Genomic DNA, 24075 nt, shown 5'->3' on the forward strand with positions numbered 1-24075 from the left:
TGAATGTTTTGAGAGCTCACACTTTCAGTTGTCTCATCGAGCTGGTGGGAATATATTGGGTAATCGAAAAAGTCTTTTCGTATTTCTAATCAAACTTCAACTTATTCTTTTTTATATTTATATCAATAAATAAATAAACAAAAATTTGGTCGACCACTTTTTGCCATCTATTGACAAAATACGAAAAGACTTTTTCGACTACCAATAAATTAATCGCCTCAGCAGGAAATTTTATGGGCCAGAAGGGGTTCTGCTGACTTATAAGCCCCAAGGACTGCGTATAGTAGTCCAAGTGCGATCGCTGGATCAGCCGTCAAACCTAACTTATCTATATTAATCAGTACAGCAATTAATAATCGATAAAGATATCGACGCAACTGCTGCTTCACCAACATTTAACGCCAATAAAATATTGCGCCAAGTTGCTAAAAATCGCTGACTTCAGATTTGCACCTTAGTTTCAGCGCTGTTGCTGCTGTTGTACTCCGCATTAACACATCGCCAGTACCGACAACGACAACGACGACGACGAAAAGTTTCGCTTGCGGCCTCTCCATGCATGTGCTTCCAGTGGCCTGTGTTGCTGCTGCCGCCGCTGTTATTAGCCTGTGCTCTGTGTCTCGTGGTCTTCGTCGAACCATTTCTGCACGCTACGCAGTTGTCGCAAGCCGCAGCCGCGCCACCACCAGCACACTGCTGGCAGCCACTCGTGTTTACACTGTCTTTGCGGCGCTGCCACGACACTATTTGCCTTTGGTGCGCATTGCGACTGCGTTGCTCCACACGCCACACACGCACATGCACACACTCACGCCACATAGTCCACACTGTCGACTGCCGACTTGCTGTCATGCTGCCACGCTGCCATGCTGCCGGGCGCTGGTGGTTCGGCCAGGCCAGGGCAAAGCAACGATTGGACTGACTACACGTTGTGCGCTTTTTGCCTGCGCCTCAGTTTCGTATCGCATTTAGTTGGGTTCACACACTCCGTACACTCTGTGGAACACACCGCTGGCGACAACAACACACACTTCGCCATCGCCATCGCCATCATCATCAGCAACGACCGCCGAAGAACGTATTATTCGAATGTAGTGCGTCGCACAAGTCGACGAACAAGTGAGTGAGCTTAGGCTGTAGTGCCAGTAGTGCGAGTGCGAGTGCGAGTACGTGTATTAAGGCTGCCACAGCAGTGACTGTGACTGTGGAAGCGCTAAGCGTCGTAGTGCCGTGCCACCTTAGCACCGTTGCGCCACGATATAGTGCCCGGAATCACCGTCAATCGGCAGCCGTGTGTCGTCGGGGCTGGGACGGGACGAGGCAAAAAATATCAAATAAGCAAACAAGTCAATAAATTAAAAAATAAATATAACCACATATAAATACAACAACAACAACCACGCCAGCACTTGTGCATATGTGTGTGTGTGTGCATGTGAAAAAATCGAAAGAAAAGTGTGCAAAGAAAAAGTGAACAACAACAACAACAACAGCAACCACTAACGGATGGAAAAGATAATGAAAAGCAATGCAAAGTGCGGTGCGGCGTGAAGTGCAGTGAAGAAGCGTGTCGGCTGTAGCACATAGCCGTGCATGTGTACGCGAGCGCGCCGCAAAGTGGTTAAACTATTAAGGTGAATGTGCCACACAAAGTTAGTAAAATGCTTTCATGTGCTATTATTATTATTACTACTCGCTTTAAAATATGTTTGCTTTTCATTTAAAAATTTCAAATAACTGTGAAAACGCTAAACTCGCTTTATTTGTGAAATTCGTTAAGTTTGATTAGCAGAAAAGCGGTCTTATGTGTTGTTCTTGTAAATAATTGGAACTGTGATAAATAACATGCCGCAATAAAGTTTCTTTCAGCGAAAGGAATTAAATTTTTTTTATTAAATTTTTTTAAAAAAACTTTGCTGTGACCCTCTTGACCAGCATTTTGCTTGATGTTCGCTTAAATAATGATTTTTTTTTTATTTTTTTTTTAGGTTTTATTTTCTTCGCCAGAATTTTGCTTGGAGTTCTCTTAATTAATGACTTTTTTTAATTTTTATAAAAAACAAAAATTAGCCGAGAACTTGGTGAGTCTCTTGACCAGCATTTTGCTTTAGGTTCTTTTTTCTGATTTTCTATGATTTTTTTACAAAAAGTGAGATTTCATGAAATCAGAAATTTTATAATGTTTCCAAGCTATTTTTAATATTTATAACAGTACTACAAACTGCAGTAGTTTTTCATTAAAAATTATAGAACAATGCATATCTCAAATCATTTCGAACAGCTGGCGGATATTATGCCTTAATTCTGCTTGGAGCGTGAAGTATTGAAAGGAGTGAGTGAGAGTGTTAGAAAAAAGTAACAATAACCCTTTTCCATACCCTTAAAATTAGTTCAATCAGTTATTAGAAACAACAACTCAAAGAGTTATAGATCAAAGCTCAATAAATCGGCTGACACTATTCATATTACAACCGATTTATTTATAGAAAAATATAAATTTTCGAAACTGTCAAGATTTTTTGCAAAAAAAATTTTCTCTATTTAATTTTAGTTAAGAATTAAATTTAAAAAAATCACACGCGTTTCTGTTATTGATAACCTACTGTGTCTGAGCTTGATTTGGCCTTCCCCTCAAAAGCGTTAATATCAAAATAATTTGGCTTCATAACTATTAAAGTGAAGCGCCATAATACTTACATATGTTTGTATGTAAATACATATATGATTTGTTACACGTTATGCTTTACGTTTCTATATTTATACACTTAATTGCCATAAATTATGATAGCCGTGTAATAAAGACAGCACCATAGCCAATATGGCAAGGAACGTTGCCGCAACAATTTAGATAAGCAACAGCAAGCAAAAAAAAAAAAAAAACGAAAAAATATTTCACCCTCAAAGCAGGCGTGAGCAATGAGCAACAGAAATATATTCAAATCACCTTAGTCGTTTTAGACTACTAAAACATCCACTATTACATGGCTAAAGCCGCTTAACACCAGAGAACGTCCAAGTAGGACATAAATAGGACAAAGGTACGAAATGATATTTACCACGCATATTAAGAAGATCTACGAAACAAGAACAAACGTCGACTTCGGTTGCAACGAAGCTGGTATATCCTTCACGAATAACAAATAAAGAAGCTTCCATACAGGAGTTTGATTTTCATCGTTTAGTTTGTATGACAGCTATATGATATAGTCAACCGATCTTAAAAATTTTTTCACATATTGTAGCGCTGTTGCAAAGAGTAATCTGTACCAAATTTCGTGAAGATATCTCGTCAAATGAAAAATGTTTCTATACAAGAACTTGATTCTGATCGTATATTTTGTATGGCAGCTATATGCTATAATGATCCGATTCAAACCAATTCTTTGGAGAAAGCACTGTTACTTAAAAAAATAATACCTGTAAAATTTCATGGTGATATCTCGCCACATAAAAAACTTTTCCACACAAACACCTGATTCCAATTGTTCAGTTTATATGACCGCCATATGATATAGAGATCGGATCTAAAAAATTTCCTCAGATATTTTAGCGATATCTTAGAAAATAATCTGCCCCAAATTTCGTGAAGATATCTCATCAAATATCAAAGTTTTCCATACAAGCAATTGACTCCGATCGGTCAGTTTGTATAGCAGCTATATGATGTAGTAATCGGATATAGACGATTACGCGAAATGAGCAGCTAATTGTGTAAAAATGGACTTGTGTAAAATTTCAGATCAATATCTCAAAAACTAAGCGACTAGTTCCCATATATAGAGCTAAACGGGGGAACATGGCTAAATCGACTCAGTTTTTTTTGATACATTAAAGCTTTGCATACATAATTCTAGTATTAAACTCAACATTTCCAAACTCAAAATTCCTAAAACTACAAAAATTCATATCAAATCATCTCTGCAGGGTCGCTTTAAGTTTAAGCTATGCGTGTGGGTGTAGACATATCAGTCATATTTGCCTACCCCCATGCCAGCAGCTCATTCGACTTTTTCCTTCGTACGTCTGTCCTTAGCGGCGGTCCGTGTCCAACGATTTAATCGAGCATTGTCACTTTCACTAAACCATGCAGCACTTAAGAACATAAACTAACATAGAAGCGTCCCCACCAAAAAAAACCTTTACTCCCACTCTTCGGCCACTTTGCTGCTTTGCCTTTGTTGGACTGCGGCAAAGCTTGCGTTATTGAAGTTCTTAAATTACAATGACTAACCAGAAAGTCAACCACCACTTACTTACGAAAATATGCCCGTTTAAGTAGTGGAAATGACATGTCTATTCCTGGATTTTACGCTCCTTGGCTTTTGCAAACGTTGCTGGCTTGGTGAGGTATTTTAATCGTTTGCTGTAGACCGTTAGGCATTTTTATGCTTTTCCTTTAGACGTTTGGGTATTTTTATGTTTTTTGCGTTGAGTTGTTTTCAAAAGGTTTTAGCTGGTTGGTGGAATCGTCGTTTGCTTGAATTAAATTACCTTACTCTTGAAGCTCGAAGGAATATAACTGATTAGGCGGTTTGGAAGAAGGTCCGAATGTTTGTGGTTCATCAAATAATAAGGCGAGTTTTCTTGAAATTGGTGAAATCAGGAGAAAAACTGTGAAAGATCTTAAGATGATCTTTCCACTTAAAACAGTATATCATATCTGGGGTTTATCGTTAGAAAAAGGCGTCGACGGTTTCCTTAGTCCAATTAATCGGTGAGAACGACACATTCACTTTCAAAGTACCGAGATATACAATATATTTTTATCCAAATTTGGGTATACTCAGAGACTTTTGAATATGTTGACTAAACACGTTTTAGAAACAATTAAGACTTATGGAACGCCTCAATAGAATAAGGATAGTGAATGAAGACTTTAGGACAGCTCTCATGACAGTCGGGTCTAAGTAATCGGAACGAAGCCGAATTTTTATCTGGTCAACGAGTGTCAATTCGACTCCATTTCTCGATATTACTTTAGGATTACGAAAGCAACATCAGGACTGTAGGAGAACTAAATTGTTATATTATTCTCACGAATCTAGACTTGGCTAACAATCGGCAAAAGTTAAAGCAGATCAAGCACTATGATTCTAAACATTGTCTTCTATATTTTATAACCCACATTCTTCTCTGAATTAAGATAGCTTTTATAAAATGACACTGAAATATTTCGTTCTTAATGCTCCTCAAAAGTTGAAACTGCTTAATTTCTGCACATGACTACAACGCGCCGGTCAGCTGTTTACGATTTTGACATTTGGCGTAAAGTTACACTCACAATTGTAGCAATTACTCTCTTCACGCGCTCGCTGCCACACTTTCTCTCGCAATATTCGCTCTGCATATTACTTTCACGCTCGCTTTTCCGCTTTAAGCCTTGAGTTGTGTCACTTTTACACTTTGCTCTCAACAAAATGCCGCTCACAAGGCTTGTTATGTGCTTGCTCTCCCGCATTGCCGCATGTATGGCATGAGTGTGCTCGCGTGTGTACGGACTTCGCCTTACAAAAACACCTGAGTTCTGAGAACGTTGTCGCAGCGGCAGCAACACAACTAAATGCCGATTTGGTTTGTAGTTGGGGCAAATGTGAGAGCGCAGCTGAAAAGAGCAATAACGGTAGCAGCAATGGCAACGAGGATGCCAATAGTAGTCGTAGTTGCACACATAATAATGTACTTTTTTGACATTTGTGTTATTTCGTGACACACAAATCAATTTCGTCGTCGTTGTCGTTCGGTGGTGTGTTACGTGAATTTTTCCAAGCGAAACGATTTCATGAAAAGCAGTTATTGCAGTGAAAATTTAGCTTTACTTCAGTCGAATAATGTCAGATAATTGTTAATTTATAAGTGTGGAATTCGTGATTGCTAAGGCTATAGACGTTTCTCAACTTTTATGAGGATTTAGGCATACACACTGCTTAAATGCGAGGTGCCTTCGGTGTAATTGGTGAAAATGTGTTAAAGAGTTGCTGGCAATAGTGACACAATTTTCACGCACATATGTCTACACACGTAGCATTGCAAAGTGTTATGCGAAAACCGGACGGTTTTTGTGGGTCCCCAATGACCGCCAGCGGAAGTCGGAAGCGGAAGTCGCTTGGAAATTAGTGTTTCGCGTATGACTTGGCGGTGTTTCGGTTGTGGGTTTCGCTGAAAAGCGCCACTTAAGATGTCGGTAAGTGCGGCAAAAGTACGTTAGGCTGTCGACTAAGGCTCAGGCCTATATTCAACTGCATTTTTTATTAAATATATAGTTAGTAATAGGTGAGTATATGCCTCTAATCCAGCAGCTACTTGCAGCACATATACGTAGTGACCTGTCATTTCGCTGTGCGCTCCATTCAAAGGCTGGCAGCATGCGAGAGCAGCCAAAAACGCACACGCATACACATACAGACACACAAACAGCACAAAGCAAACACGCAAAGTGCTAGCGTGCAGCAGTGGTTGCTCATACCACACAGCGCACCAGCAACGCCACTGCTGCTTTGCTAATCGATTTTGTTTCCGGCATTTTTCACGTGGTCTCAGCCAACCACTCTGCCTTCACTCGCTGGCACATACATATACTTACGTGCGCATTGTTGTTGTTGATTTGTGTTTTGCTTGCCTGTTTGTGTTTCGCTGGCAGGTCGCTTCAGCGTTTGTCATTTCGTGCCTCTTTGCTTGAGTAAGCGTCAAGCGCGCCGTTCCTTCATTGCTCACCAACTTTATTTGGTGTTTTTTCGTAGTTTTTGCCACAATGCTCGTGCGCGCGTATGTGTGCGCGTCAGCTGTCTAACGATTTTTCCCCGAAAACGCATAGCAAATGTTTGCAAAAGTGTAGCTATGACTATGCAGCGCGTTAACACCGCTCAAGGGGGCCAAAGTCGCCGCGCGTAGTGACCAGTTTATTGCCACTTTGATGACTTCTTGGCTCCACGGCTGGCCGCTGTGGGCGCTGCAGCTGGCTACATGCTCGACGCATCTGCAGTTAAGTGTTAAGTGCATAAGAATGCATGCGAGTGTATGTGTGTGCGCGTTGGAAGTGTGCAAAAGGGGGCCTGTCAGCGTCTGCAAGTCACCGCTTGGTGCACATTTTCCTGCTTTTCTTCTACAATACCTTCATTGTTGTTGTTGTTGTTGCTATTGCGCCTGTTGGTCTGCGCTCGGTCTGCAGTTGCTGCTGAGTACTGTCGCTGTTGCTGTTGTTGCCTGTAGCTGTATATCTGCGTTGTGACCTATCGACCGGATTTTTGTTGCTGGTGCGTGCCACAGCCGATTGGGTATGTGTGTGTGTGTTTGTATGAGTGTGAGCGCTCAAATATAATAATTCTGTGTGCCCTTTCACAGCGCTCAAAAGTAATGTACGAAATGAAGTGAAATATTAGTAATGAAGCTGTTGCAAGCAAAGTGCAATGAAGTTAAGTGCTGGAGGTAGCACCCTGTTCGGTGTGTGTGTGCATAGACAAATAGAGTACAAATGTCTGGCTAAGTTTCGTGCGCGAAATTTTTTTCTCTCCTTGCCTTTGCTTTTCCATTCGCATCTCCCTTTTGTGCTGCAATTTCTAGCACAATTTCTTGCCACTTTTTTCCAGCAGCAAAACGCTCTCGCATGCAAATTACATAATGTGAGGTACGCGCATATACATATACGCACATACATACTCAGGTGCTTGTGCGAGCATATGTGTTTCGCGTACGGAACAGCTGACCGCCTGTCGCTACACACATTCTAAGCCGTATGATCGCCTGTCTCCCTTTACGTGTCTGGCAGCGCTCACCCAAAAAAAAAGGGCTTGAAAGTGCAACTGCCGTAAAAAATTTCACACAGTTGCAGAAGTAAGCGCAATGTGACCGGTGCTGCAACATGCCTGCACTAACGGTACTTTTTACTTTCTCGTTGCAAGGCAGTTCAAACGTGGCATACAGCGCGTGCGGTCGTGGAATTTCGCGTACATTGGGTGCAAGTAAAATTTAGCTACCCAAGGTGGGTTCTAGGTGAAGAGGATGTTTCTTATTGCTTTAATATTCCGGCAGTTAAAAAGCAGACTGTTAATTAAAAGTGCGCTGTCAAATTTTGATTTGTTTTAAGTAACGTACGCTGCTTACAAAAGTAATGAATTAGTATTGAATAACTAGTTACACAGTGGTTTTCTTATAAAAAAAAAAATTATTATTGATTTGATAATTGGGGATAATAATTAGTATTGAATAACTAAATGAAGATAATAATGAACTAGTTCATGACTAGTTACAAAGTGGCCCACTCTTAAAAAAATATTTTTTTGTATATTTTGGTAAAGTTTGTATTGAATGCCTAATGAAACTGTCATTGAAACTAATTACACAGTGGTCCTTATAAAAAATTTTTTTGTTGAAATATCAATAATTAGTTTTGCATACCCAAATGAAAATATCAATGAACTAGTCCTCGACTAGTTACACAGTGCTCCACTTATAAAAAAAATATTTTTTGTTGATATGGTAATTAAGGACAGTAATTAGTTTTGCTTACCCAAATGAAAATATCAATGAACTAGTCCGTGACTAGTCTCAAAGTGGTTCACTTCTAAAAAAATATTTTTTTCGTGTATTTAGTAATTGAGTAAAGTAATTAGTATTGATTGCCTAAATGAAACTGTTAATGAACTAGACTGAAACTAGTTACAAAATGGACCAATTATAAAAAAATTGTTTAAGATCGTTTGGAAATTAAGGATAGATAGCAGAACTTATTTAGCTTATTCCTATATTTTTATTATTATTTTGTAGCATAAAAATTAATTTATGAATTTCAACATGGAAATTTTATTAATTTATTTAAAATATATAAAAAATTATTATCTTTCTATTATTGCAGATACGGCAAGGCGTTATCGAACGACAGAAAAATTAAAAATACCAGCATAAAAGAGGCATTTTTTTCTCGTAGCTAAGTAATAACGAACTCGCTGCGGAATTTAATTTTACAACGAAATATCTCCATAACTACTGAAACTGAATATCGAAACAAAAACAAAAAAATATATAAAAAATTTCAAACAGAAAATTCAGTTTTGAACAAAAAAGTACGACAAAAATATATTCATTATAATAAATAAATAATAAATAAAAATAATTAAATCAAAAAGGTCGAATTCCGCGTAGATGCTTTATAGCAGAAAATAATACTAGTGCTAACCGAAATTAATCATTTTCATTCACACAAATAAGTTAATTAAAGCTTAAATTTTTACTCGCCGCTGGAAAAAAGCATTAGCAAAAGTTAACAAAGATAACTGAATTATATCAAAAAAGCGAAACAACGCTAACAGTGCATAACAAAAGTGTTCACTCATTACTTAAATCGCTGCTTAAATATTTGCGGCGTTAAAATATAAAAAAAAAATATTATAAAGAAAAATTATAAGAAAATAAATGCAAGAAGTGAAAATTTATTAAATTATATTTAAATTAAATAAATATAAAACTTAAAATTAATAAGCATGACACTTACTTTACTATAAAATAAAATAACAAAAAACAACAACAATAACGCAAGCATAAAAAAAATTTATGGAAACTGAAAAAATATTATTGCGCAATGTTAAACGAAAATATATTTGCAAAAGAAATTATGTTTTTTTGAAAAAAGAAATAGAAATATATATAAAGTATAACTAAAAAAATACACACGCTAATATTTATCAAGAAATATTCCGAATAAAAATTTAAATGCAAAAAAAAAAATTAATTACAAAAATAACGAGCTAAAGCAATTAAAATAATTAAGCAAAACATATACACAAAATCGATTTAACGAAAATATTTAATTTGTTTTCGAGAACTTCACCAATGGTCGCTTGTGGTTGTAAAGCGTAGCCGAATGCGAATCTTAATTACATGCAAAATAAATGGGTACAATGAGGCCAAATAAATACGATGTGAGTATTTTATTAACGTTTATGAAAATATTATAAGAAAAACAAGCAAAAATGTTAACTTTGGTTGCACCGATGCTGAAATACCCTTTACAAAGATCGAAGTTTCCATGAAAGAACTACATTTTGTTAGTTAAGTTTGTGTGATAGCAATATGATATAGTGGTCTGATCTAAAAAATTTCTGCGAATATTATAAGCTTGTCTTAGAAAATGATTTATACCGAATTTCGTGAAGATATCTTCTCAAATGAAAAAGTTTTCCATACAAGTACTTGATTTCGAACGATAAGTTTGTATGACAGCTATATACTATAGTGGTCCGATATTGGTCGCTTTCAATAAGTGAGTAGTCTCTTGCTGAGAAAAAGGCGTGTGCAAAATTTCAGAGCGATATCTCAAAAACTGAGAGACTAGTTCGCTTATATACAGGCAGACAGAGGAACATGGCTAAATCGACTCAGCTGATCCTGCTAATAATTTATATACATATATACTTGATAGGGTCTCTGACGCTTCCTTCTTGGTGTTACAAACTTCATGACAAACTTAAAATAAGAAAGAATAATTAAAATGTTTATGAAAATATAAGATCAAAAGAAAGATAAAATTCAAAACAAAATCTTCAAAAAATATTTTTTCAAATATTTCTAATATAGTTTTTGCAAAAAATATTTGATAAAAAACTACAATCAAGGACTTTGTTGTAATTATTTTACTAACATTTTTTTATATTTTTTTTTATTTTTTTTTATAAAATTAAAAATAAAAAACTTTTTAAAACAGGAAAAAGGTATGTTTTACTGCAATGTCTAAATTTTTGTCGCAACGAAAAAAAATATAAATATTGTTTTAATAAAGAATTATATTTCTAATAATTATTTTTATGGAATATTTTTTTTTTTAATAAAAATAAATTTTCTTAATAAAAATATTTTTTTTATTTTTTTTATAAAAATATTTTTTTAATCAATTTTTGTCATAAAATTTTTTTTCTTATAAAAAATCAATCTAATATTTTTTAATATTGCTTTAATAAAATTTTTTATATTAAATTTATGCAGAAAACAATACATTTTTCGACATTTCGTTATATATCCATTGATTTCTTGCAATTATCTGCGTAAATATTTTCTGTCACTGTAATGTCTGTCATTTACGTTAAAATATTATTTCGAGTCTCGAATATTTTGTGCGCGATAACACGAGTTGTCGCCATTAACTAAATCAACTATCAGCTATTTCAATGCAATGCCACACCTCTTTTTACCGAATTCTGACCTAGTTAACGGCAACACTTCATTGCACACTTATGTTTACAACTTGGTTCAATTATTTTTATAAAAAGTAAATTTCCAAACAAATTTCGCTAGTAATCCGATGCAAAAATGCCAATTTCTTTTATTTACACTTAATTTGTTGTTGTATTTACACTTAATTTATTTTTACTCAAGTGTCATTTCTACTGTGCGGCACCGCTTCGGGTGTCGCGGTAGTGTTTTGCAATTAAAATAACAAATGACAGTTGAATGAGTGGTCACTGCCACATGGCAGTACATGCGACCGCTTGCGCACACATGTAGACAATAAATGTGGGTCAATGAACTCTAATAATGTTTAATAATGTTATATGAGCATATTGAAAACAATATGTATAAACAATGCTTCGCCAATTTGTTGACAAATGTCTGCTCATTAGAGCGAGTATTTTTGCTTTCTTGCTAAACCCGAAGCTTGGCAATTTAACCCCTCTCACGAGCAGACAAGCTAGGTGGTAGAGACTCGTTAGTGGAGTGTGGCGCTTTTATTTCTTTGCTAAAGTTGAAATTTTAATAATTTATTAGGGTATAAGTTTTATTCGAATCTAGTCTTGAAGCTGCATGTTATACATCTTATACGAGTAGCTTCAGTTAGCCATATTTCATGGTGTCGTCATGTTTTACCGGTTTCTGAGAAACTTTTTGTGAAAACTAACTTCGTCTATATTTTATGAATTGATTATTCACATTTTTTTGCCAAAAGATAATATAAAAATCTATCATAATATGGCACAAACTCTAATTTTAGCATTTGTGTTTATGGAGGGCTTTAAATCTCTTTTGGATTATTTTCAAGGGTTATTTCGATCTAACTTTTATTGTATAATAGTCGAGTTTGTTGGTCAAGCTAGGTTAGGTAAGGTATAAGGTCTGATTCAAAACTCTATGGGTTTCATTTGGACAAGTATTTGTTATTTGTATTACCCAAAAACTCAAAAACTCCTTAAAGTGCATCATCTCATAGATCGAAGAAACGTTTTGAGTTTCCATAAATTTACTAAGTCCATTAATATCATTACCAATTAATTCTCCAGATTTCCCAAGGGTGTGTCTATCGTGAAATTTCAATCCCAGGCTAACAAGTCGGCAGTAGAAAAAAGGGACAATATGATTCCACCTCGCCTCCCTCCATACAAGGTATTTAGATATTTAGTCGTATCGCTTATGAAAAGTGCCCAGTAAGAGTCCCTGCAATAACTGCGAGACTGACTTTGCTAAGTGCAGCTAATTTGGAGGACCACTTACGATTCACTTTGAGCCAGAAGGATCTCGCAGTTGCACAAGCTATAGTTGTTGAACATCGCCTTCCAAGCTCACTGGAGGTTCATAGATCCAGAGCTAGAGCGCAAGACGTCATCGGAAATCTCACTCGGTTGAAATTGTGGTAAGGGTGCCCTTCCTATTTACCGCTATATTGATGACAGTCAACTCCACTTGAAAGACGCTACAGTAGTCTGGAGGCCTGGAGTTGATGATGAGCTCACGACTGAAGGCTGTACCTTCCTTCTACCCTCTCTCTTAACTTCGGTCCATGCGCGAGGAAGTTTTCCAACGGCATCTCCCCACCCACAAATCCCTCGCCCCCACAAAATATTGACGGAGAATATAAGACTTTGTTAAAATTTAAAACAAAATTTATAGCATAGATGGAAATTGTAGCCACTTAAGTGCTCTGCTTTCGCTTTAAGATGAACTAATTTTTTGTCCTATCAGCGCCTCTCCAAAAATTACTTATGGCTGGACCCGAAAAAATGTTATTGCTTAATATACTTCCGACAATCGTGAACATTGTAGTTAAGTGTATTGCTGCTAAGTGTGCTCTAAGGCTCAGGGAAGCTGGGTATATGAAAGGGTCCAAAAAGGACGCGCCGAAAATCTCTCCTCCTTCAACGGAATTCTTGAAAACCTGGATCACTGTGTCACAGAGGCGGCTTTTAAATTTATTAATCTAATCACAATGAGGGATGTGTGGATGGGAAGAGTTTTATGATGAAGAGCCACAGTGAGCCTTTTTATGGATGGGTCGAAGCTAGGAGGGAAGGTTTCACTCACTTCGGCAACAGAGCGGTAACACTAGCGCTGAGCTCGCTAACAACCGCTCCAAGCTAGTCCGGGAGTGTCTGTCATCACTGTAAATAGCATCTAGACACATCAGACTCGTTTGTGTGCTTGGTAATAGCGGTATTGCTGGCAACTGCAAAGCCGCTGGGCTAGAGGGGGCACCCTGGCACCATCCATATCAAAATGATGCCGCCTTGGATCTCAATTGGCATCATGCGTTTTAGTATTGGATCAATGGAACTCGCACAGTTGGTTTACAACTATCTCCTATACGACCACGAGACCCTTTAGGCCTAGAGTAGAGTGCAGGAGATCTTCTGAAATATTTGACTTTAGCAAAATTGATCTTGCCGAAATGGTATGGGTTCTTACTGGTTCTTACGGAACCATCTAGACACTTTCTTCTCCATTGTTCAGCCTTTGCAATACTCAGGCTGAAACATCAAGGAAATCTTTCTTCTGAAGCTAAAACAAACTTTGGCCGACTCAACAAATTTGTGATAGGCACAAAGGGCTTCGTTGATTTGTAAGGGACTTCTGATTTATTATAAAGGAGTATTAGGTGTCAGAACGAATCGGCGTTCAAAGCTATCAAAGTTGATTCCTGTTAGTTACGTTCTCATAACCTAACTTAACCTAACGCAATAACTTTGCGTTACTATCAAGCGGCCTTATTCTAACTTTTTTGAATTACATAAGCAAAAACACAAATATTTATATATCACACATACATACTTGATTAAAAATGTGTTTATCACCTGACAAGCAAATTATACACTGCTTTACGACTTCCTCAATTTAGCCAGCCAATAACTCAGAAAAACTCAGCCATCAAGCGCAAATTTGCGCTGACACACAACGGCTACCGCGCTTTAATCCGTCGGCAACGCTTTTGCACAGCGTACAAGTGTCAATATATTTATTATTTATTTACAGCAGATATGTAAAATATGAAAAATGTAAATAAATGTGAACGCAAAACGTGTAAATACACGGCAAATCATAAATAAGTCATAATCACTTGTAGTTGCCTGCAAATCGCTGATAGCGCGTATGACACTTGTGCGCATGCGCTGCAGCGTGCGCTGTAGTGTGACCAAACACATGTCAAAGTCAATCTTATCGCCGCGCACTTTATAGTAAACATTTGCCCGCGAATGGGTTGTGCTCCACCGAAGTGCAGCTTTAAGTGTAATTAACGCGATATTTTCAAAAATATCGGCATATAGCTGTAAATATAGTGGTGACTGTGTGCCTGTGCGTTGCACAATTATGAAAATCGCTTAATTTATGCGGCAAATAAATTGAGCGCAAATTGCACTCACCAGCGGCAGGGAGTTGAGCTACGCGCGTTCAACGATCTCTCCGAGTGCCGGAAGGTTTGGAATCTTTCCAAAAATCTGCTTTTATTTGCCTCCTTTATACGCCGCTTACTTGCATTGTAATCCGCTTAACACGAACGAGCTAGCGCGTAAAATTTTGACGAGCGTGACAGTGATTTTGGCGCGTAAGCCGCTTAAGCGCATTTACACTTTATGGTGTGGCATTCTGCGCCGGCGCACAAGCAGCGAAGCGCGCAAATCAGAACTCCTTTGCCACTTAAAGGCGCACTGGCTTGAGTGGCAGCTAATTGACTTGATATGTGTGTAACAGCTGGTGTATGCGCATTTGCAACATTGTGCGGCATGCATGCTGTTTCACGCGCTTTCACTCTTTTTTTATGCAATTTCTTCGCCGCTGCCACTTTGCCACCGCTTGCCGCTTGTAAATGGCCACACACGTTGCTGCTGCCGCTGTGGCATGATTATGAGAAATCATCCGCGCTTTGTGGCAATTAAAATTCCGTTGTTACAATAAATTCGCTGAGTTGATGATGTCATTGCATTTTTCGCTTTTCCTTTGCTGTTGCAACAAAAATAAAAATATTTGCAAGAAATTGCGTATTTTTAGCCTTCGCCGATATTCTCCAATATTTACATTAATGCCTCATCATTTGCGCTTCGATGTATCGTTTTACATTTGGCCTCCAGTCCTCGCTTTTAGTGCCCCCCAACTGGCCGGTGTAGCTCAGCGCTACCGCCGACATGCACCAGCTGTCGAAATTGTTGCATGTTCGATCGGCGCGATTGCCGCAGCAGCCGCCGCGTGCGCAAATATGCCAGCGTACATCAAACAACAACAACAACACGCATGCATAGCAGCGGCGCTGATATCTTCATGCCTTCGCTTGACTCATATGCACCCGTGCGCCTGGCTTGTCTAGCTTGCCTGTGTGCTGGCGGAGTCAATCCACCGTCTGCGCGCTGACTCTGTGTATGTGTGTGATCTTGCCACTTGGCCCTTGGCTTCAATCAATTGCTACTGTGTGAACGCGCGTTGTTGCTCTAGTTACAAGCGCTGCCGCGAAGCAGTGTTGTTGCCGCTGATGCCACCGTCATCGGCTTGGCCACCACCAGCCACGGCAATCGGCCTGGGGCGGCTTATCTCGTGACATGCCGTTGTTGCTGTTCCTCTTGTTGCTGCTTTATCAGATGCTATTTGTTTTTGTCGCTCATTTGTTATTTCTCCACTGTTGTTTTCTGCTTTTTTGCTGCTTGCAATTGCTTTGGGTTATTTATGTGGCGGCGCGCAGTTTATTGCCGCTTCAGCTGCGGCAGCTACAAATTGAATTTGCATTTTTCGATTCATTCGTTTCGATTATTGGCGCTACTTGTGTTTCTTCGTCATCGTCAGTTTGCTCTTTTGGCTCTTGTGTTTGCTTTTGTCGTTGTTGTTTTGTCTTGCCTAGAACTCGCTGCCGATCGTTGGATCTCTGGTGCAATAATCATTTACATTTGTTATTCAAGATTAAGGGCAATTGTTGTTGTTATTATTATTGCAACTTTGCTGTCCAATGTTTAAGTCTTACAAATGGAATTTTAATTGTTGAACTATGATTTTTACCAAAGAGAACATCGTATGTAATCGAAACAGTGTTGGAAAAATGTCTAGTAGGCTGTTTCATGCTTACAAAAGCCTAACTTACAGCTACTTAGTACTTATTCTTAGAAATGAAGAAGCCTTACGTTCAGTGACCGAGAAAGCAGGGTTATGGGAGACAATTCCTTCCGGAGCCGGATTTCTCAGACACGGTTCTCCAGGAATTTTTTTTCAGATTTTTTCTCCCATAATTGAGTAATCAGGCGACCTGCATTCCATATTCTTCCCTTGTCATTGAAAGGAAATTACTCCTTGACCCTGAGTTTTCAGGGCGCCCGGTGGCTGCAACAATTTTTTGGAGATAAATAATGGGGTTCCATAATTGATTAATTACGGGATCCCCATCCCATATCCTTCCCTCACCCTGGATTTCTCTCTCGGAAGCGATTTACTCCTAGACCCGGAGTTCTCAAGGCGGTCCTGTGGTCTGCAACTATTTTTTAGAGACAAATCACGGGGTGCGCATCACATATCCTGTCCGTTCCACAAATTTCCCTCAATCTCTATCTCTCTTCTTCTTCCTCTCTCCCTATATGGCCAAGGGCATACAAATTCCAAGTTCTCTAGACCCAATTATATCTTCTCAACTAGTAATTGTGTAAACAATAATCCAAAAAGTTTTACTACCGAACTCTATAGGTTTTGGGAAAAAAGGTCTCTTACTCGGTCTGAAATATTTTGAAGCTCTCAGAGATTCTAAATAATTTTTCAATATTTTTCATACTGTGACTAGTAAACAGAATTACTAAGCTTATTAATTCCCATATATCACCATGAAATACGGTAATGTCGTAACACGAATAGACCAATATTGAGAGGATTGAAACTCAGTGGATTTGATAGAAAAACCTGAGTATGTTCCACCTAAGCTGTCTAATGTCTCTACATTTGCAGCATTGGCAGCTTTTCTGCATTCCTCGGACTCCTGTTTTCATATTTTTTGAAGATGGAATCTTAAGCTTAGGTGTTCTGTGGTGACCCGTGCAATGTAAATAAACTCCCTTTTGCCTAGATGTGGGTCAAACCACGTCAAGTGGTCCATGCAAATTTCGAAAAATCTCCGATTTTGAAAATTAACAGTTCATTAGGAATGGAACCAGCCGCATACCCCGTGATATAAATATTTCGTTAAAATTCTTTTTTTTGTTAAAGTTCTGAATTTTATCGTCCTCTAAATTTAAACCTTCAATAACGGAGATATTTCGAAACTTTCATGGACCACTTGACGTGGTTTGACCCATGTAGTATATGGTATGCCTTGTGTTTCTATTTTTCCAGTTTTATAAGACCTTGAAAGAGCTAAATGGTTTCTCTCCTGCAGGTCAGCTTATCTGAATTCTCATTTCCTTCTATTCCTATATGACTGGGTACCTTTGTCATGTTATTTTCTGTTTGCATAACCTAACGAAATTAATCTTAGTATTGGCCTTACGGACAGCCTTAATTGCTGCTTGGCTATCTATTACAACGTTTATGAACTTGCGGTTTCGAGCAGGAGATCACGTAGTCTAGGGTTCTTTGCTTCAAACAACCTCTGAAGGAGCTTAATAACCCGGAACAGGTTAGTGGATTGAGTCTTCAGCAGCCACCGAGCGGAGAGATCGTAGCACTGTTATAAATTTGAATTGTGTTCGTTCTAATCTCTTTTGAATTACGTAAATATCGGATTGAGAATGTAGAACACTGAGCACCACTAATACGCTTATAGAGTTGATGTAGCGCGTCGGGTACTCAGCTGTTAACAGCAGCTGCTGATTAAACGCCAACACGCAAAGCACGAATAAGAAACTTTCAAGAATTGAAGCGCGTGCGCATCTATTTAGAAGAGAATTCTAGCATACAAAAGAACAAATGTAAAAAAGGCGTGAGAAGAACATTGAGCAAACCAATGCTTGCTTGCTTGCTCACTTTACATTACAGTGCCAGATCACTGCAGATAATGTGTTGAGCATTGTTCTATTTACAGATATTTATTCAAGGTGAGATGTCCTTCCACCACTTAAAGCCTCTAGCCACTATTTTGTTATTGGACAGCCGTTGAGCAGCGATCCTGCAACCTTGACGCCAGCGTTTTGTAGCTGACAATTTATGTCGTAGCGATAGTGTGGCGGTGAAGTGGCAAATCGTCACTCAAAGTGGCGCAGCATTTACACAAACATTTTGCTACTTGCTGCTCAGAGTGGGTACACACAGTGGCACGTCTGCCATTTTTAGACAGCAAAAAATCCATGCGACCAAATAGTTGCAAGCGACTTTAAAAATAAATAGCACACGATGAAAATAATGCTACATCATTTTGGGACGCGTGTTGTAAGAGAGTATGCATAGATGGACAGACGAACGTGTGTGTGACCACAGCGCATGCGTGCCGCACTTGAGCCACAGTCTACAGCTGTCAGCGCGGGGCACGCGGCGAAACTGACGATGGCGCTGTGGCGCATAGCCGCATTTAAGCGAACTGAGTGGGCCGCTTTGCGCATTGCCGCCAGCAGCAAGACAACGTGCCATGCTCGTGGGCGTACAATTTGCGCACTGCTTTGATTTCTGTGAATTTATGTTGTGTACGGGGCCGAAGCGTACACCAATATCGAGCCGCGTATATGAGGCGCGTGTGAATATTGCCATATATAGGTGAGTCGGCGAACGTGGCGTTGCTGGCGTCGACTTGACTTTGAAATGTGCGCATGCGCGTAGACTCGGCGTTGTTTGTCTGCATATTTCGGCTTCGACTTTATTTCTCATTTATGTCACAGACGTTTTATTTAAGACTTTTTCACATTTCTTGGTGGTCAAAGTATGCGCATTTTTAGCGCGAATTTTATGCGCTCGGACATTGATGAAGTGCAATAGTGGCGGCTGTTGGGCGGGCCCCGGCCGCTTTCCGACCCGATTGCCATGCGTACGCACAAAACACCGAACAATGCGTACGTGACGTGACATGACATGATTTGACGTACATATGTACTGTGTTCACATACTTCCATGTAAACGTTTTTCGCAACGTACGAACTCGGTCCGGCACGCAGTATGCGGCAGTTACACGCGGCGCATGTTCAGCGAAAAATGCTTGCAGTTGAAGGAGTCCGTGCAAACTGCCGGACAACACGCGCGCGCTCACACGACCGCGCGTGCAATAGAGCCCATGTACCATAGGAAACTGATTAATGAGTCTTTGTCACTGGTAATCAGTCAGCCAAATTGTTGACCCGCTTTAGCCGTCAGTTCGCCATTTAGACAGCGGATCTCAACTGTACAGTTGGTGCCTTAATTCCCATCCGGCGTGTGCTTTATTAGTGGCGCCTTAAATTTCCAGCCACATAATTTGTGTACCGCTGCATTAATTCCCATCCGGCGTGGCATTATCGGCGTCACCTTAAATCAGCAGCTACCTAATTGGTCCACCGCCGGCGCGCGCATTCACAGTCTGTTTCCCAGCGAAAATTGTAGGCGCCTGCAAATCATGCCACTCAAACTGCTACACCTTGATTTGCACACATTTTTCCATTCAACTGAAATTTAATCCTGTGCTTTTGTAAGCCTTATGTGTGAATCTTATCGCGCTCTCTGACACTAATTGTGTGCGAATGTTTGCGCAATTTGTCTGCATAATCGGATTTAGTGCCTTGCTGCAACAATATTTAAAGCTCCGTGGAAAATTGAAAATTTTAAAATCACAATATATTTTTGGGAGGTTTCGGATATATTAAAACCTCGTCAAAAGTAGTTAAGCTCTAAAAGAGCAGAAAAAGTTTAGTTGACAGACTGATTGAATAGTAGTCGGCCCTCAGAGAAGAATTTGAAAACACCGAGTGTATTTGAGGCACGAAGAAACTGCATTTATTCTCTTTGTTCCCTTTCCGTTCAACGCTGGTGTAACTTTATCCGAGTAATTGAAATCGTTTTTTGAAATTCGTTCCTTCAAATTATTCAATTTTTAGTAAGTGGATTGTGTCTTAGCTAAAAGAGTGGGTGTATTCGCTAAATATACTCCGCCTACTTTGTGTTTTGAATTTTTTCATATTTATGGAATTTAGCAGACAATTAATGGAATTTATGTGAGTATGAGAAAATTAGTTTAAAGTTCTTAATATGTTTTTTATGTAGCTGGCGGCCTTCTGTGGACAATTTAAAAATATCAAGTATATCGAGGCAGATAGTCAAAATTCAACTTCTTTTATTATTGCTCTTCTCTTTCATTTCAACGAAGTGTAAGCAATTCAGAGAGAATTTAAGCCTTTTTTGAAAATCGTTCCATCAAATTAATTAACATTTTCGCAAGCTAAAAGAGTGCGTATATTCGCTAAATATACTTCACGTACTTTGAGTTTTGGCTTTTTTTTAATATTTATAAAAATTTGTGCAAGGAAGAAGAAGCAGCGGTGTAGAAGTGTGAAAGTATTGGGAGGATACTTGTCATTAAAACAATGTAGGAAATCCTACATACGAATTAAATTCCTCATATATGGTTAGGTGACATGCACTTGTACTGTGGTTTCCACAATTAAATCATTTTTATACAGCTAATGTGTGTTTCAGACTTGCTATTGCCATTTATAATTCAAATATCATCATTTTGAAAACAAAATACAAAGTCTACACTTACAAAATACGATAAGAAAATTATGATTAAATAACTTTTGGAATAAGTATAGCTTGAAAAATTGGGTTTCACAAGTTTCTGAAAACTCTACAAAGTCTCCAAAAATTAAAATATATTAAAAAAATGTTAAAATATAGTTTTAACATTCTATTTCTGCTTTTCGTTTTCATAAAAGACGCCCGAATCATCGTTTTAAAAACTCTACACTTCTAATATGCTGTAACAAAATTATGGTTAAATATTTTTTGTCATAAGTATAGCTTGGAAATTAAATTTCACAAGTTTCTGAAAACTCTACAAAGTCTCCAAAAATCAAAAATAATTAATTTGTTAAATATCGGATTTTATTTTGTATATTTATAAACTTTAAGCACTTTAGTTATGGACCTTGCTTGAGTGGAAGGAATATAGCTTAGTGATCAATCAATTACTAAATAGCTGATAAATTCAGATTATTAAAAAAATTAAATAGACTTACTTAAATATAATTAAATACTTCTATAAAAAGCAATGAGTGAAATTCCTACAATTCCAGCAACAGCGGCTAGCGAATTAAATAATTTATACACACTTGTCATATAATATCAACGATGACAAATATCACGCCGGCGTTGCGCTAATGATGACAGCAACAGCAATAAATTACTGTTGACACCATGTAATTCAATTAGCAATAGAATACCAATTACACGCACTAACACATACATACTCGCGCTTATGCATTGGGATATACAACTCCCAATGCAACACTGCAGGACAACAAATCCCAGCGCGTTTGGGATTCAGTTGAAGTGTCAGCGACAACAGCGGAGGATAGTGTGTCAAGGGTGTGATGATTAAGACACAGAAAAGGCGGCAATGCGCAGTTGTCAGCGAGTGCAGTAAGAGCAGAAACGACGAGAAGCTGGCAATGCGGCAAATCGCTCGTAAAAATGTCACGTAAATTCTATGTAATTTTTTTATTTACTCACAACTATATGGATGTAAGTGTGTGTATGTTTGTGTCAGTAGTCAGTAGTCAACCAACCGCATTCTCAACATTTTGTTACAACATCATTGCATTTTAGTTGTGATTGTCAATCGATAAACCATTGTTTAACTATACTCTTTGGTGGCAATGGCTGCTTGTGCGAGGGCAGCGGCGTTTAGAAATTCTCCAATGACAGCTGATTGCATATGCAATTGAATGCTGCATGCAATTAGCGAGCACATTGCATTAAATGAGCTTGGGAGAAATACGAATCTCTAAACACATACACACTTTAATTATTTATATATTTGAGGTCGAGCAATGTGTTGGCGGCGGGCGGTAGTTGTCCCATTTGCATCACCAGTGGCAATTGAATAACGCAAGTCTAAAGTCACAGCACTAAATAACTTGCTCCGTCAGCGCCAGGCCATACATATTCATAAGAACATATTCCGCAGCTATCGCATTGCCCGATATCTGTAACTGTTATGTGCGGCTTTTTGCATATTACACATGTGAGGTGAGCTATTGCTAAGCGTTGCGGCCGCCTCGGCGTGCGACCAGTTGAAATGCGCCGGCAGCTGGACGCGCAAATCTCCGTGATCAGCGTGGAGTGGGTAAATGTGGAGCGATTTATTTCTTGCACGGCACTTAGACACATAATTTTTGTAATATTTCTTGTAACGAAATGCCGTTAATTGCAAAATATTTATCCGCAATTTTTTGTATGCATGTATATATGTATGTATGTATGTATTTATGTATTAATAACGCTTTGGCTGCACAGCTTTCAAGCGTTCGCTATTAGCATACTACAGCTTTGAAAATCATATGCCAAGCACATATACCATACATACATACATACATATGTATGTATATACATGAAGCAAATATAATACTTATTTTGACAGTCGCTCGATCGTTGCTAAAGCGAGCCTGCTGTGCGCTGGCATATTTTGATTTGCTACTCAAGTGCTTGACACTTGACGTTTTGCTGTCGACAAGCATTCACCGTTACTGCCTCGCTAATAATGGAGGATTAATTTAATTGTGACCGCACTGAATTCGTAAAGTGCAAAATTTCGTGTTAATTTTCGCAGTGCAAGCAGGCTTCAGTTGTCTATTCGCATGCCCAGCACATGTGTTGAGTTGGATGAAATTGAAAGATGAATGAATTCTTTCAAGTGGCAGCCATGCATGCTAAGTATTATGGCGTTTTGAGTGAAAAACAAACTTATTATTTATGCATTTATCAAAATTAATGTGTCGTAAAATTTTATTGGCTAAACTGCATTAGCCATATTGCTTGAGCGTACAAGCCTATACCATACTTGTATAAGAGATAAGTTGGGCAACTTGTGAAAATTGTCTGGATTAAAAATCATAAATTTAATTTTTCAGTTTTGGAATGCAATTTCTTTCAGTTCATATAGCGCTGTTGTTTGTAGTAACTCCAGTAACTCTCCAAACTCACACTTTTTCAAAAGTGGTTGTAGAGGGCAGTTAATGCTTTAAATTTATAGGGCGTCCGCGTTTTTGAAATTTTTATAGTCTCCAAACTCTACACCTTTTTAAAACTGGTCGTAGAGGACAGTTAATGCTTTAAAATTACATGGCGCTGATGTTTGTAAAAAATTTTGAAAGTCTACAAACTCTACACTTCGTCAAAACTGGTTGTAAAAAGCAGTTAATGCAAATGCTTTAAAATTTGCTGTTGCTTGTTAAAACTTTTGAAAGTCTACAAACTCTACACTTTGTCGAAATAGGTTCTAGAGGAAATTTAATGCAAATTCCTAAAAATACATGGCGCCGTTGTTTGTACAAAATTTTTAAAGTCTCCAAACTCTACACTTAATCAAAACCGCTTGCAAACAATGTTTAAAGCAAAGCAACCAAATATTCAACAAGCTAATTTATGCACACACCGCTATTTTAATAAGTCTCCAAACATTCTCAAAATATAATATTTATTAAAAGCAATAAGGTTTTTGCCTAACTAAGCAAATAAAAAATTATAACTTCAACCTTCAGACCGCTGACCACGTACCACATGTTAAAAGCTTCTTTCTTGACATAAATATGACATATCAGTATGTTATGCCAGTCAAATGAAGACTCAAGCAAATAAAGTAGAATGAAATAAAATGTATGCAGTATAAGAAAAACATGCGCAAAATATGCGGTAGACGCACGTTGAATTGAGTGACAGGCGAAACATGCTTGGAAAATCAATTACACG

The 24075-nt window shown here is 38.3% G+C and overlaps 1 protein-coding gene across 1 annotated transcript in view; it reads left to right on the forward strand.

Moving 5' to 3' along the window:
- The first annotated feature begins 9620 nt into the window (after positions 1–9620).
- Positions 9621–24075, forward strand: part of LOC126755390 (pneumococcal serine-rich repeat protein) — a 165210-nt gene continuing 150755 nt past the window's right edge. Inside the window, exon 1 of the mRNA XM_050467932.1 lies at positions 9621–9911. Coding sequence (XP_050323889.1) covers positions 9910–9911 — 2 coding nt within the window. The 5' untranslated portion in view covers positions 9621–9909. The remainder of the gene's footprint in view (positions 9912–24075) is intronic.

The sequence above is a fragment of the Bactrocera neohumeralis genome, chromosome 4, assembly GCF_024586455.1.
Source record: "Bactrocera neohumeralis isolate Rockhampton chromosome 4, APGP_CSIRO_Bneo_wtdbg2-racon-allhic-juicebox.fasta_v2, whole genome shotgun sequence".
In the NCBI taxonomy this organism is placed as follows: Eukaryota; Metazoa; Arthropoda; class Insecta; order Diptera; family Tephritidae; genus Bactrocera; species Bactrocera neohumeralis.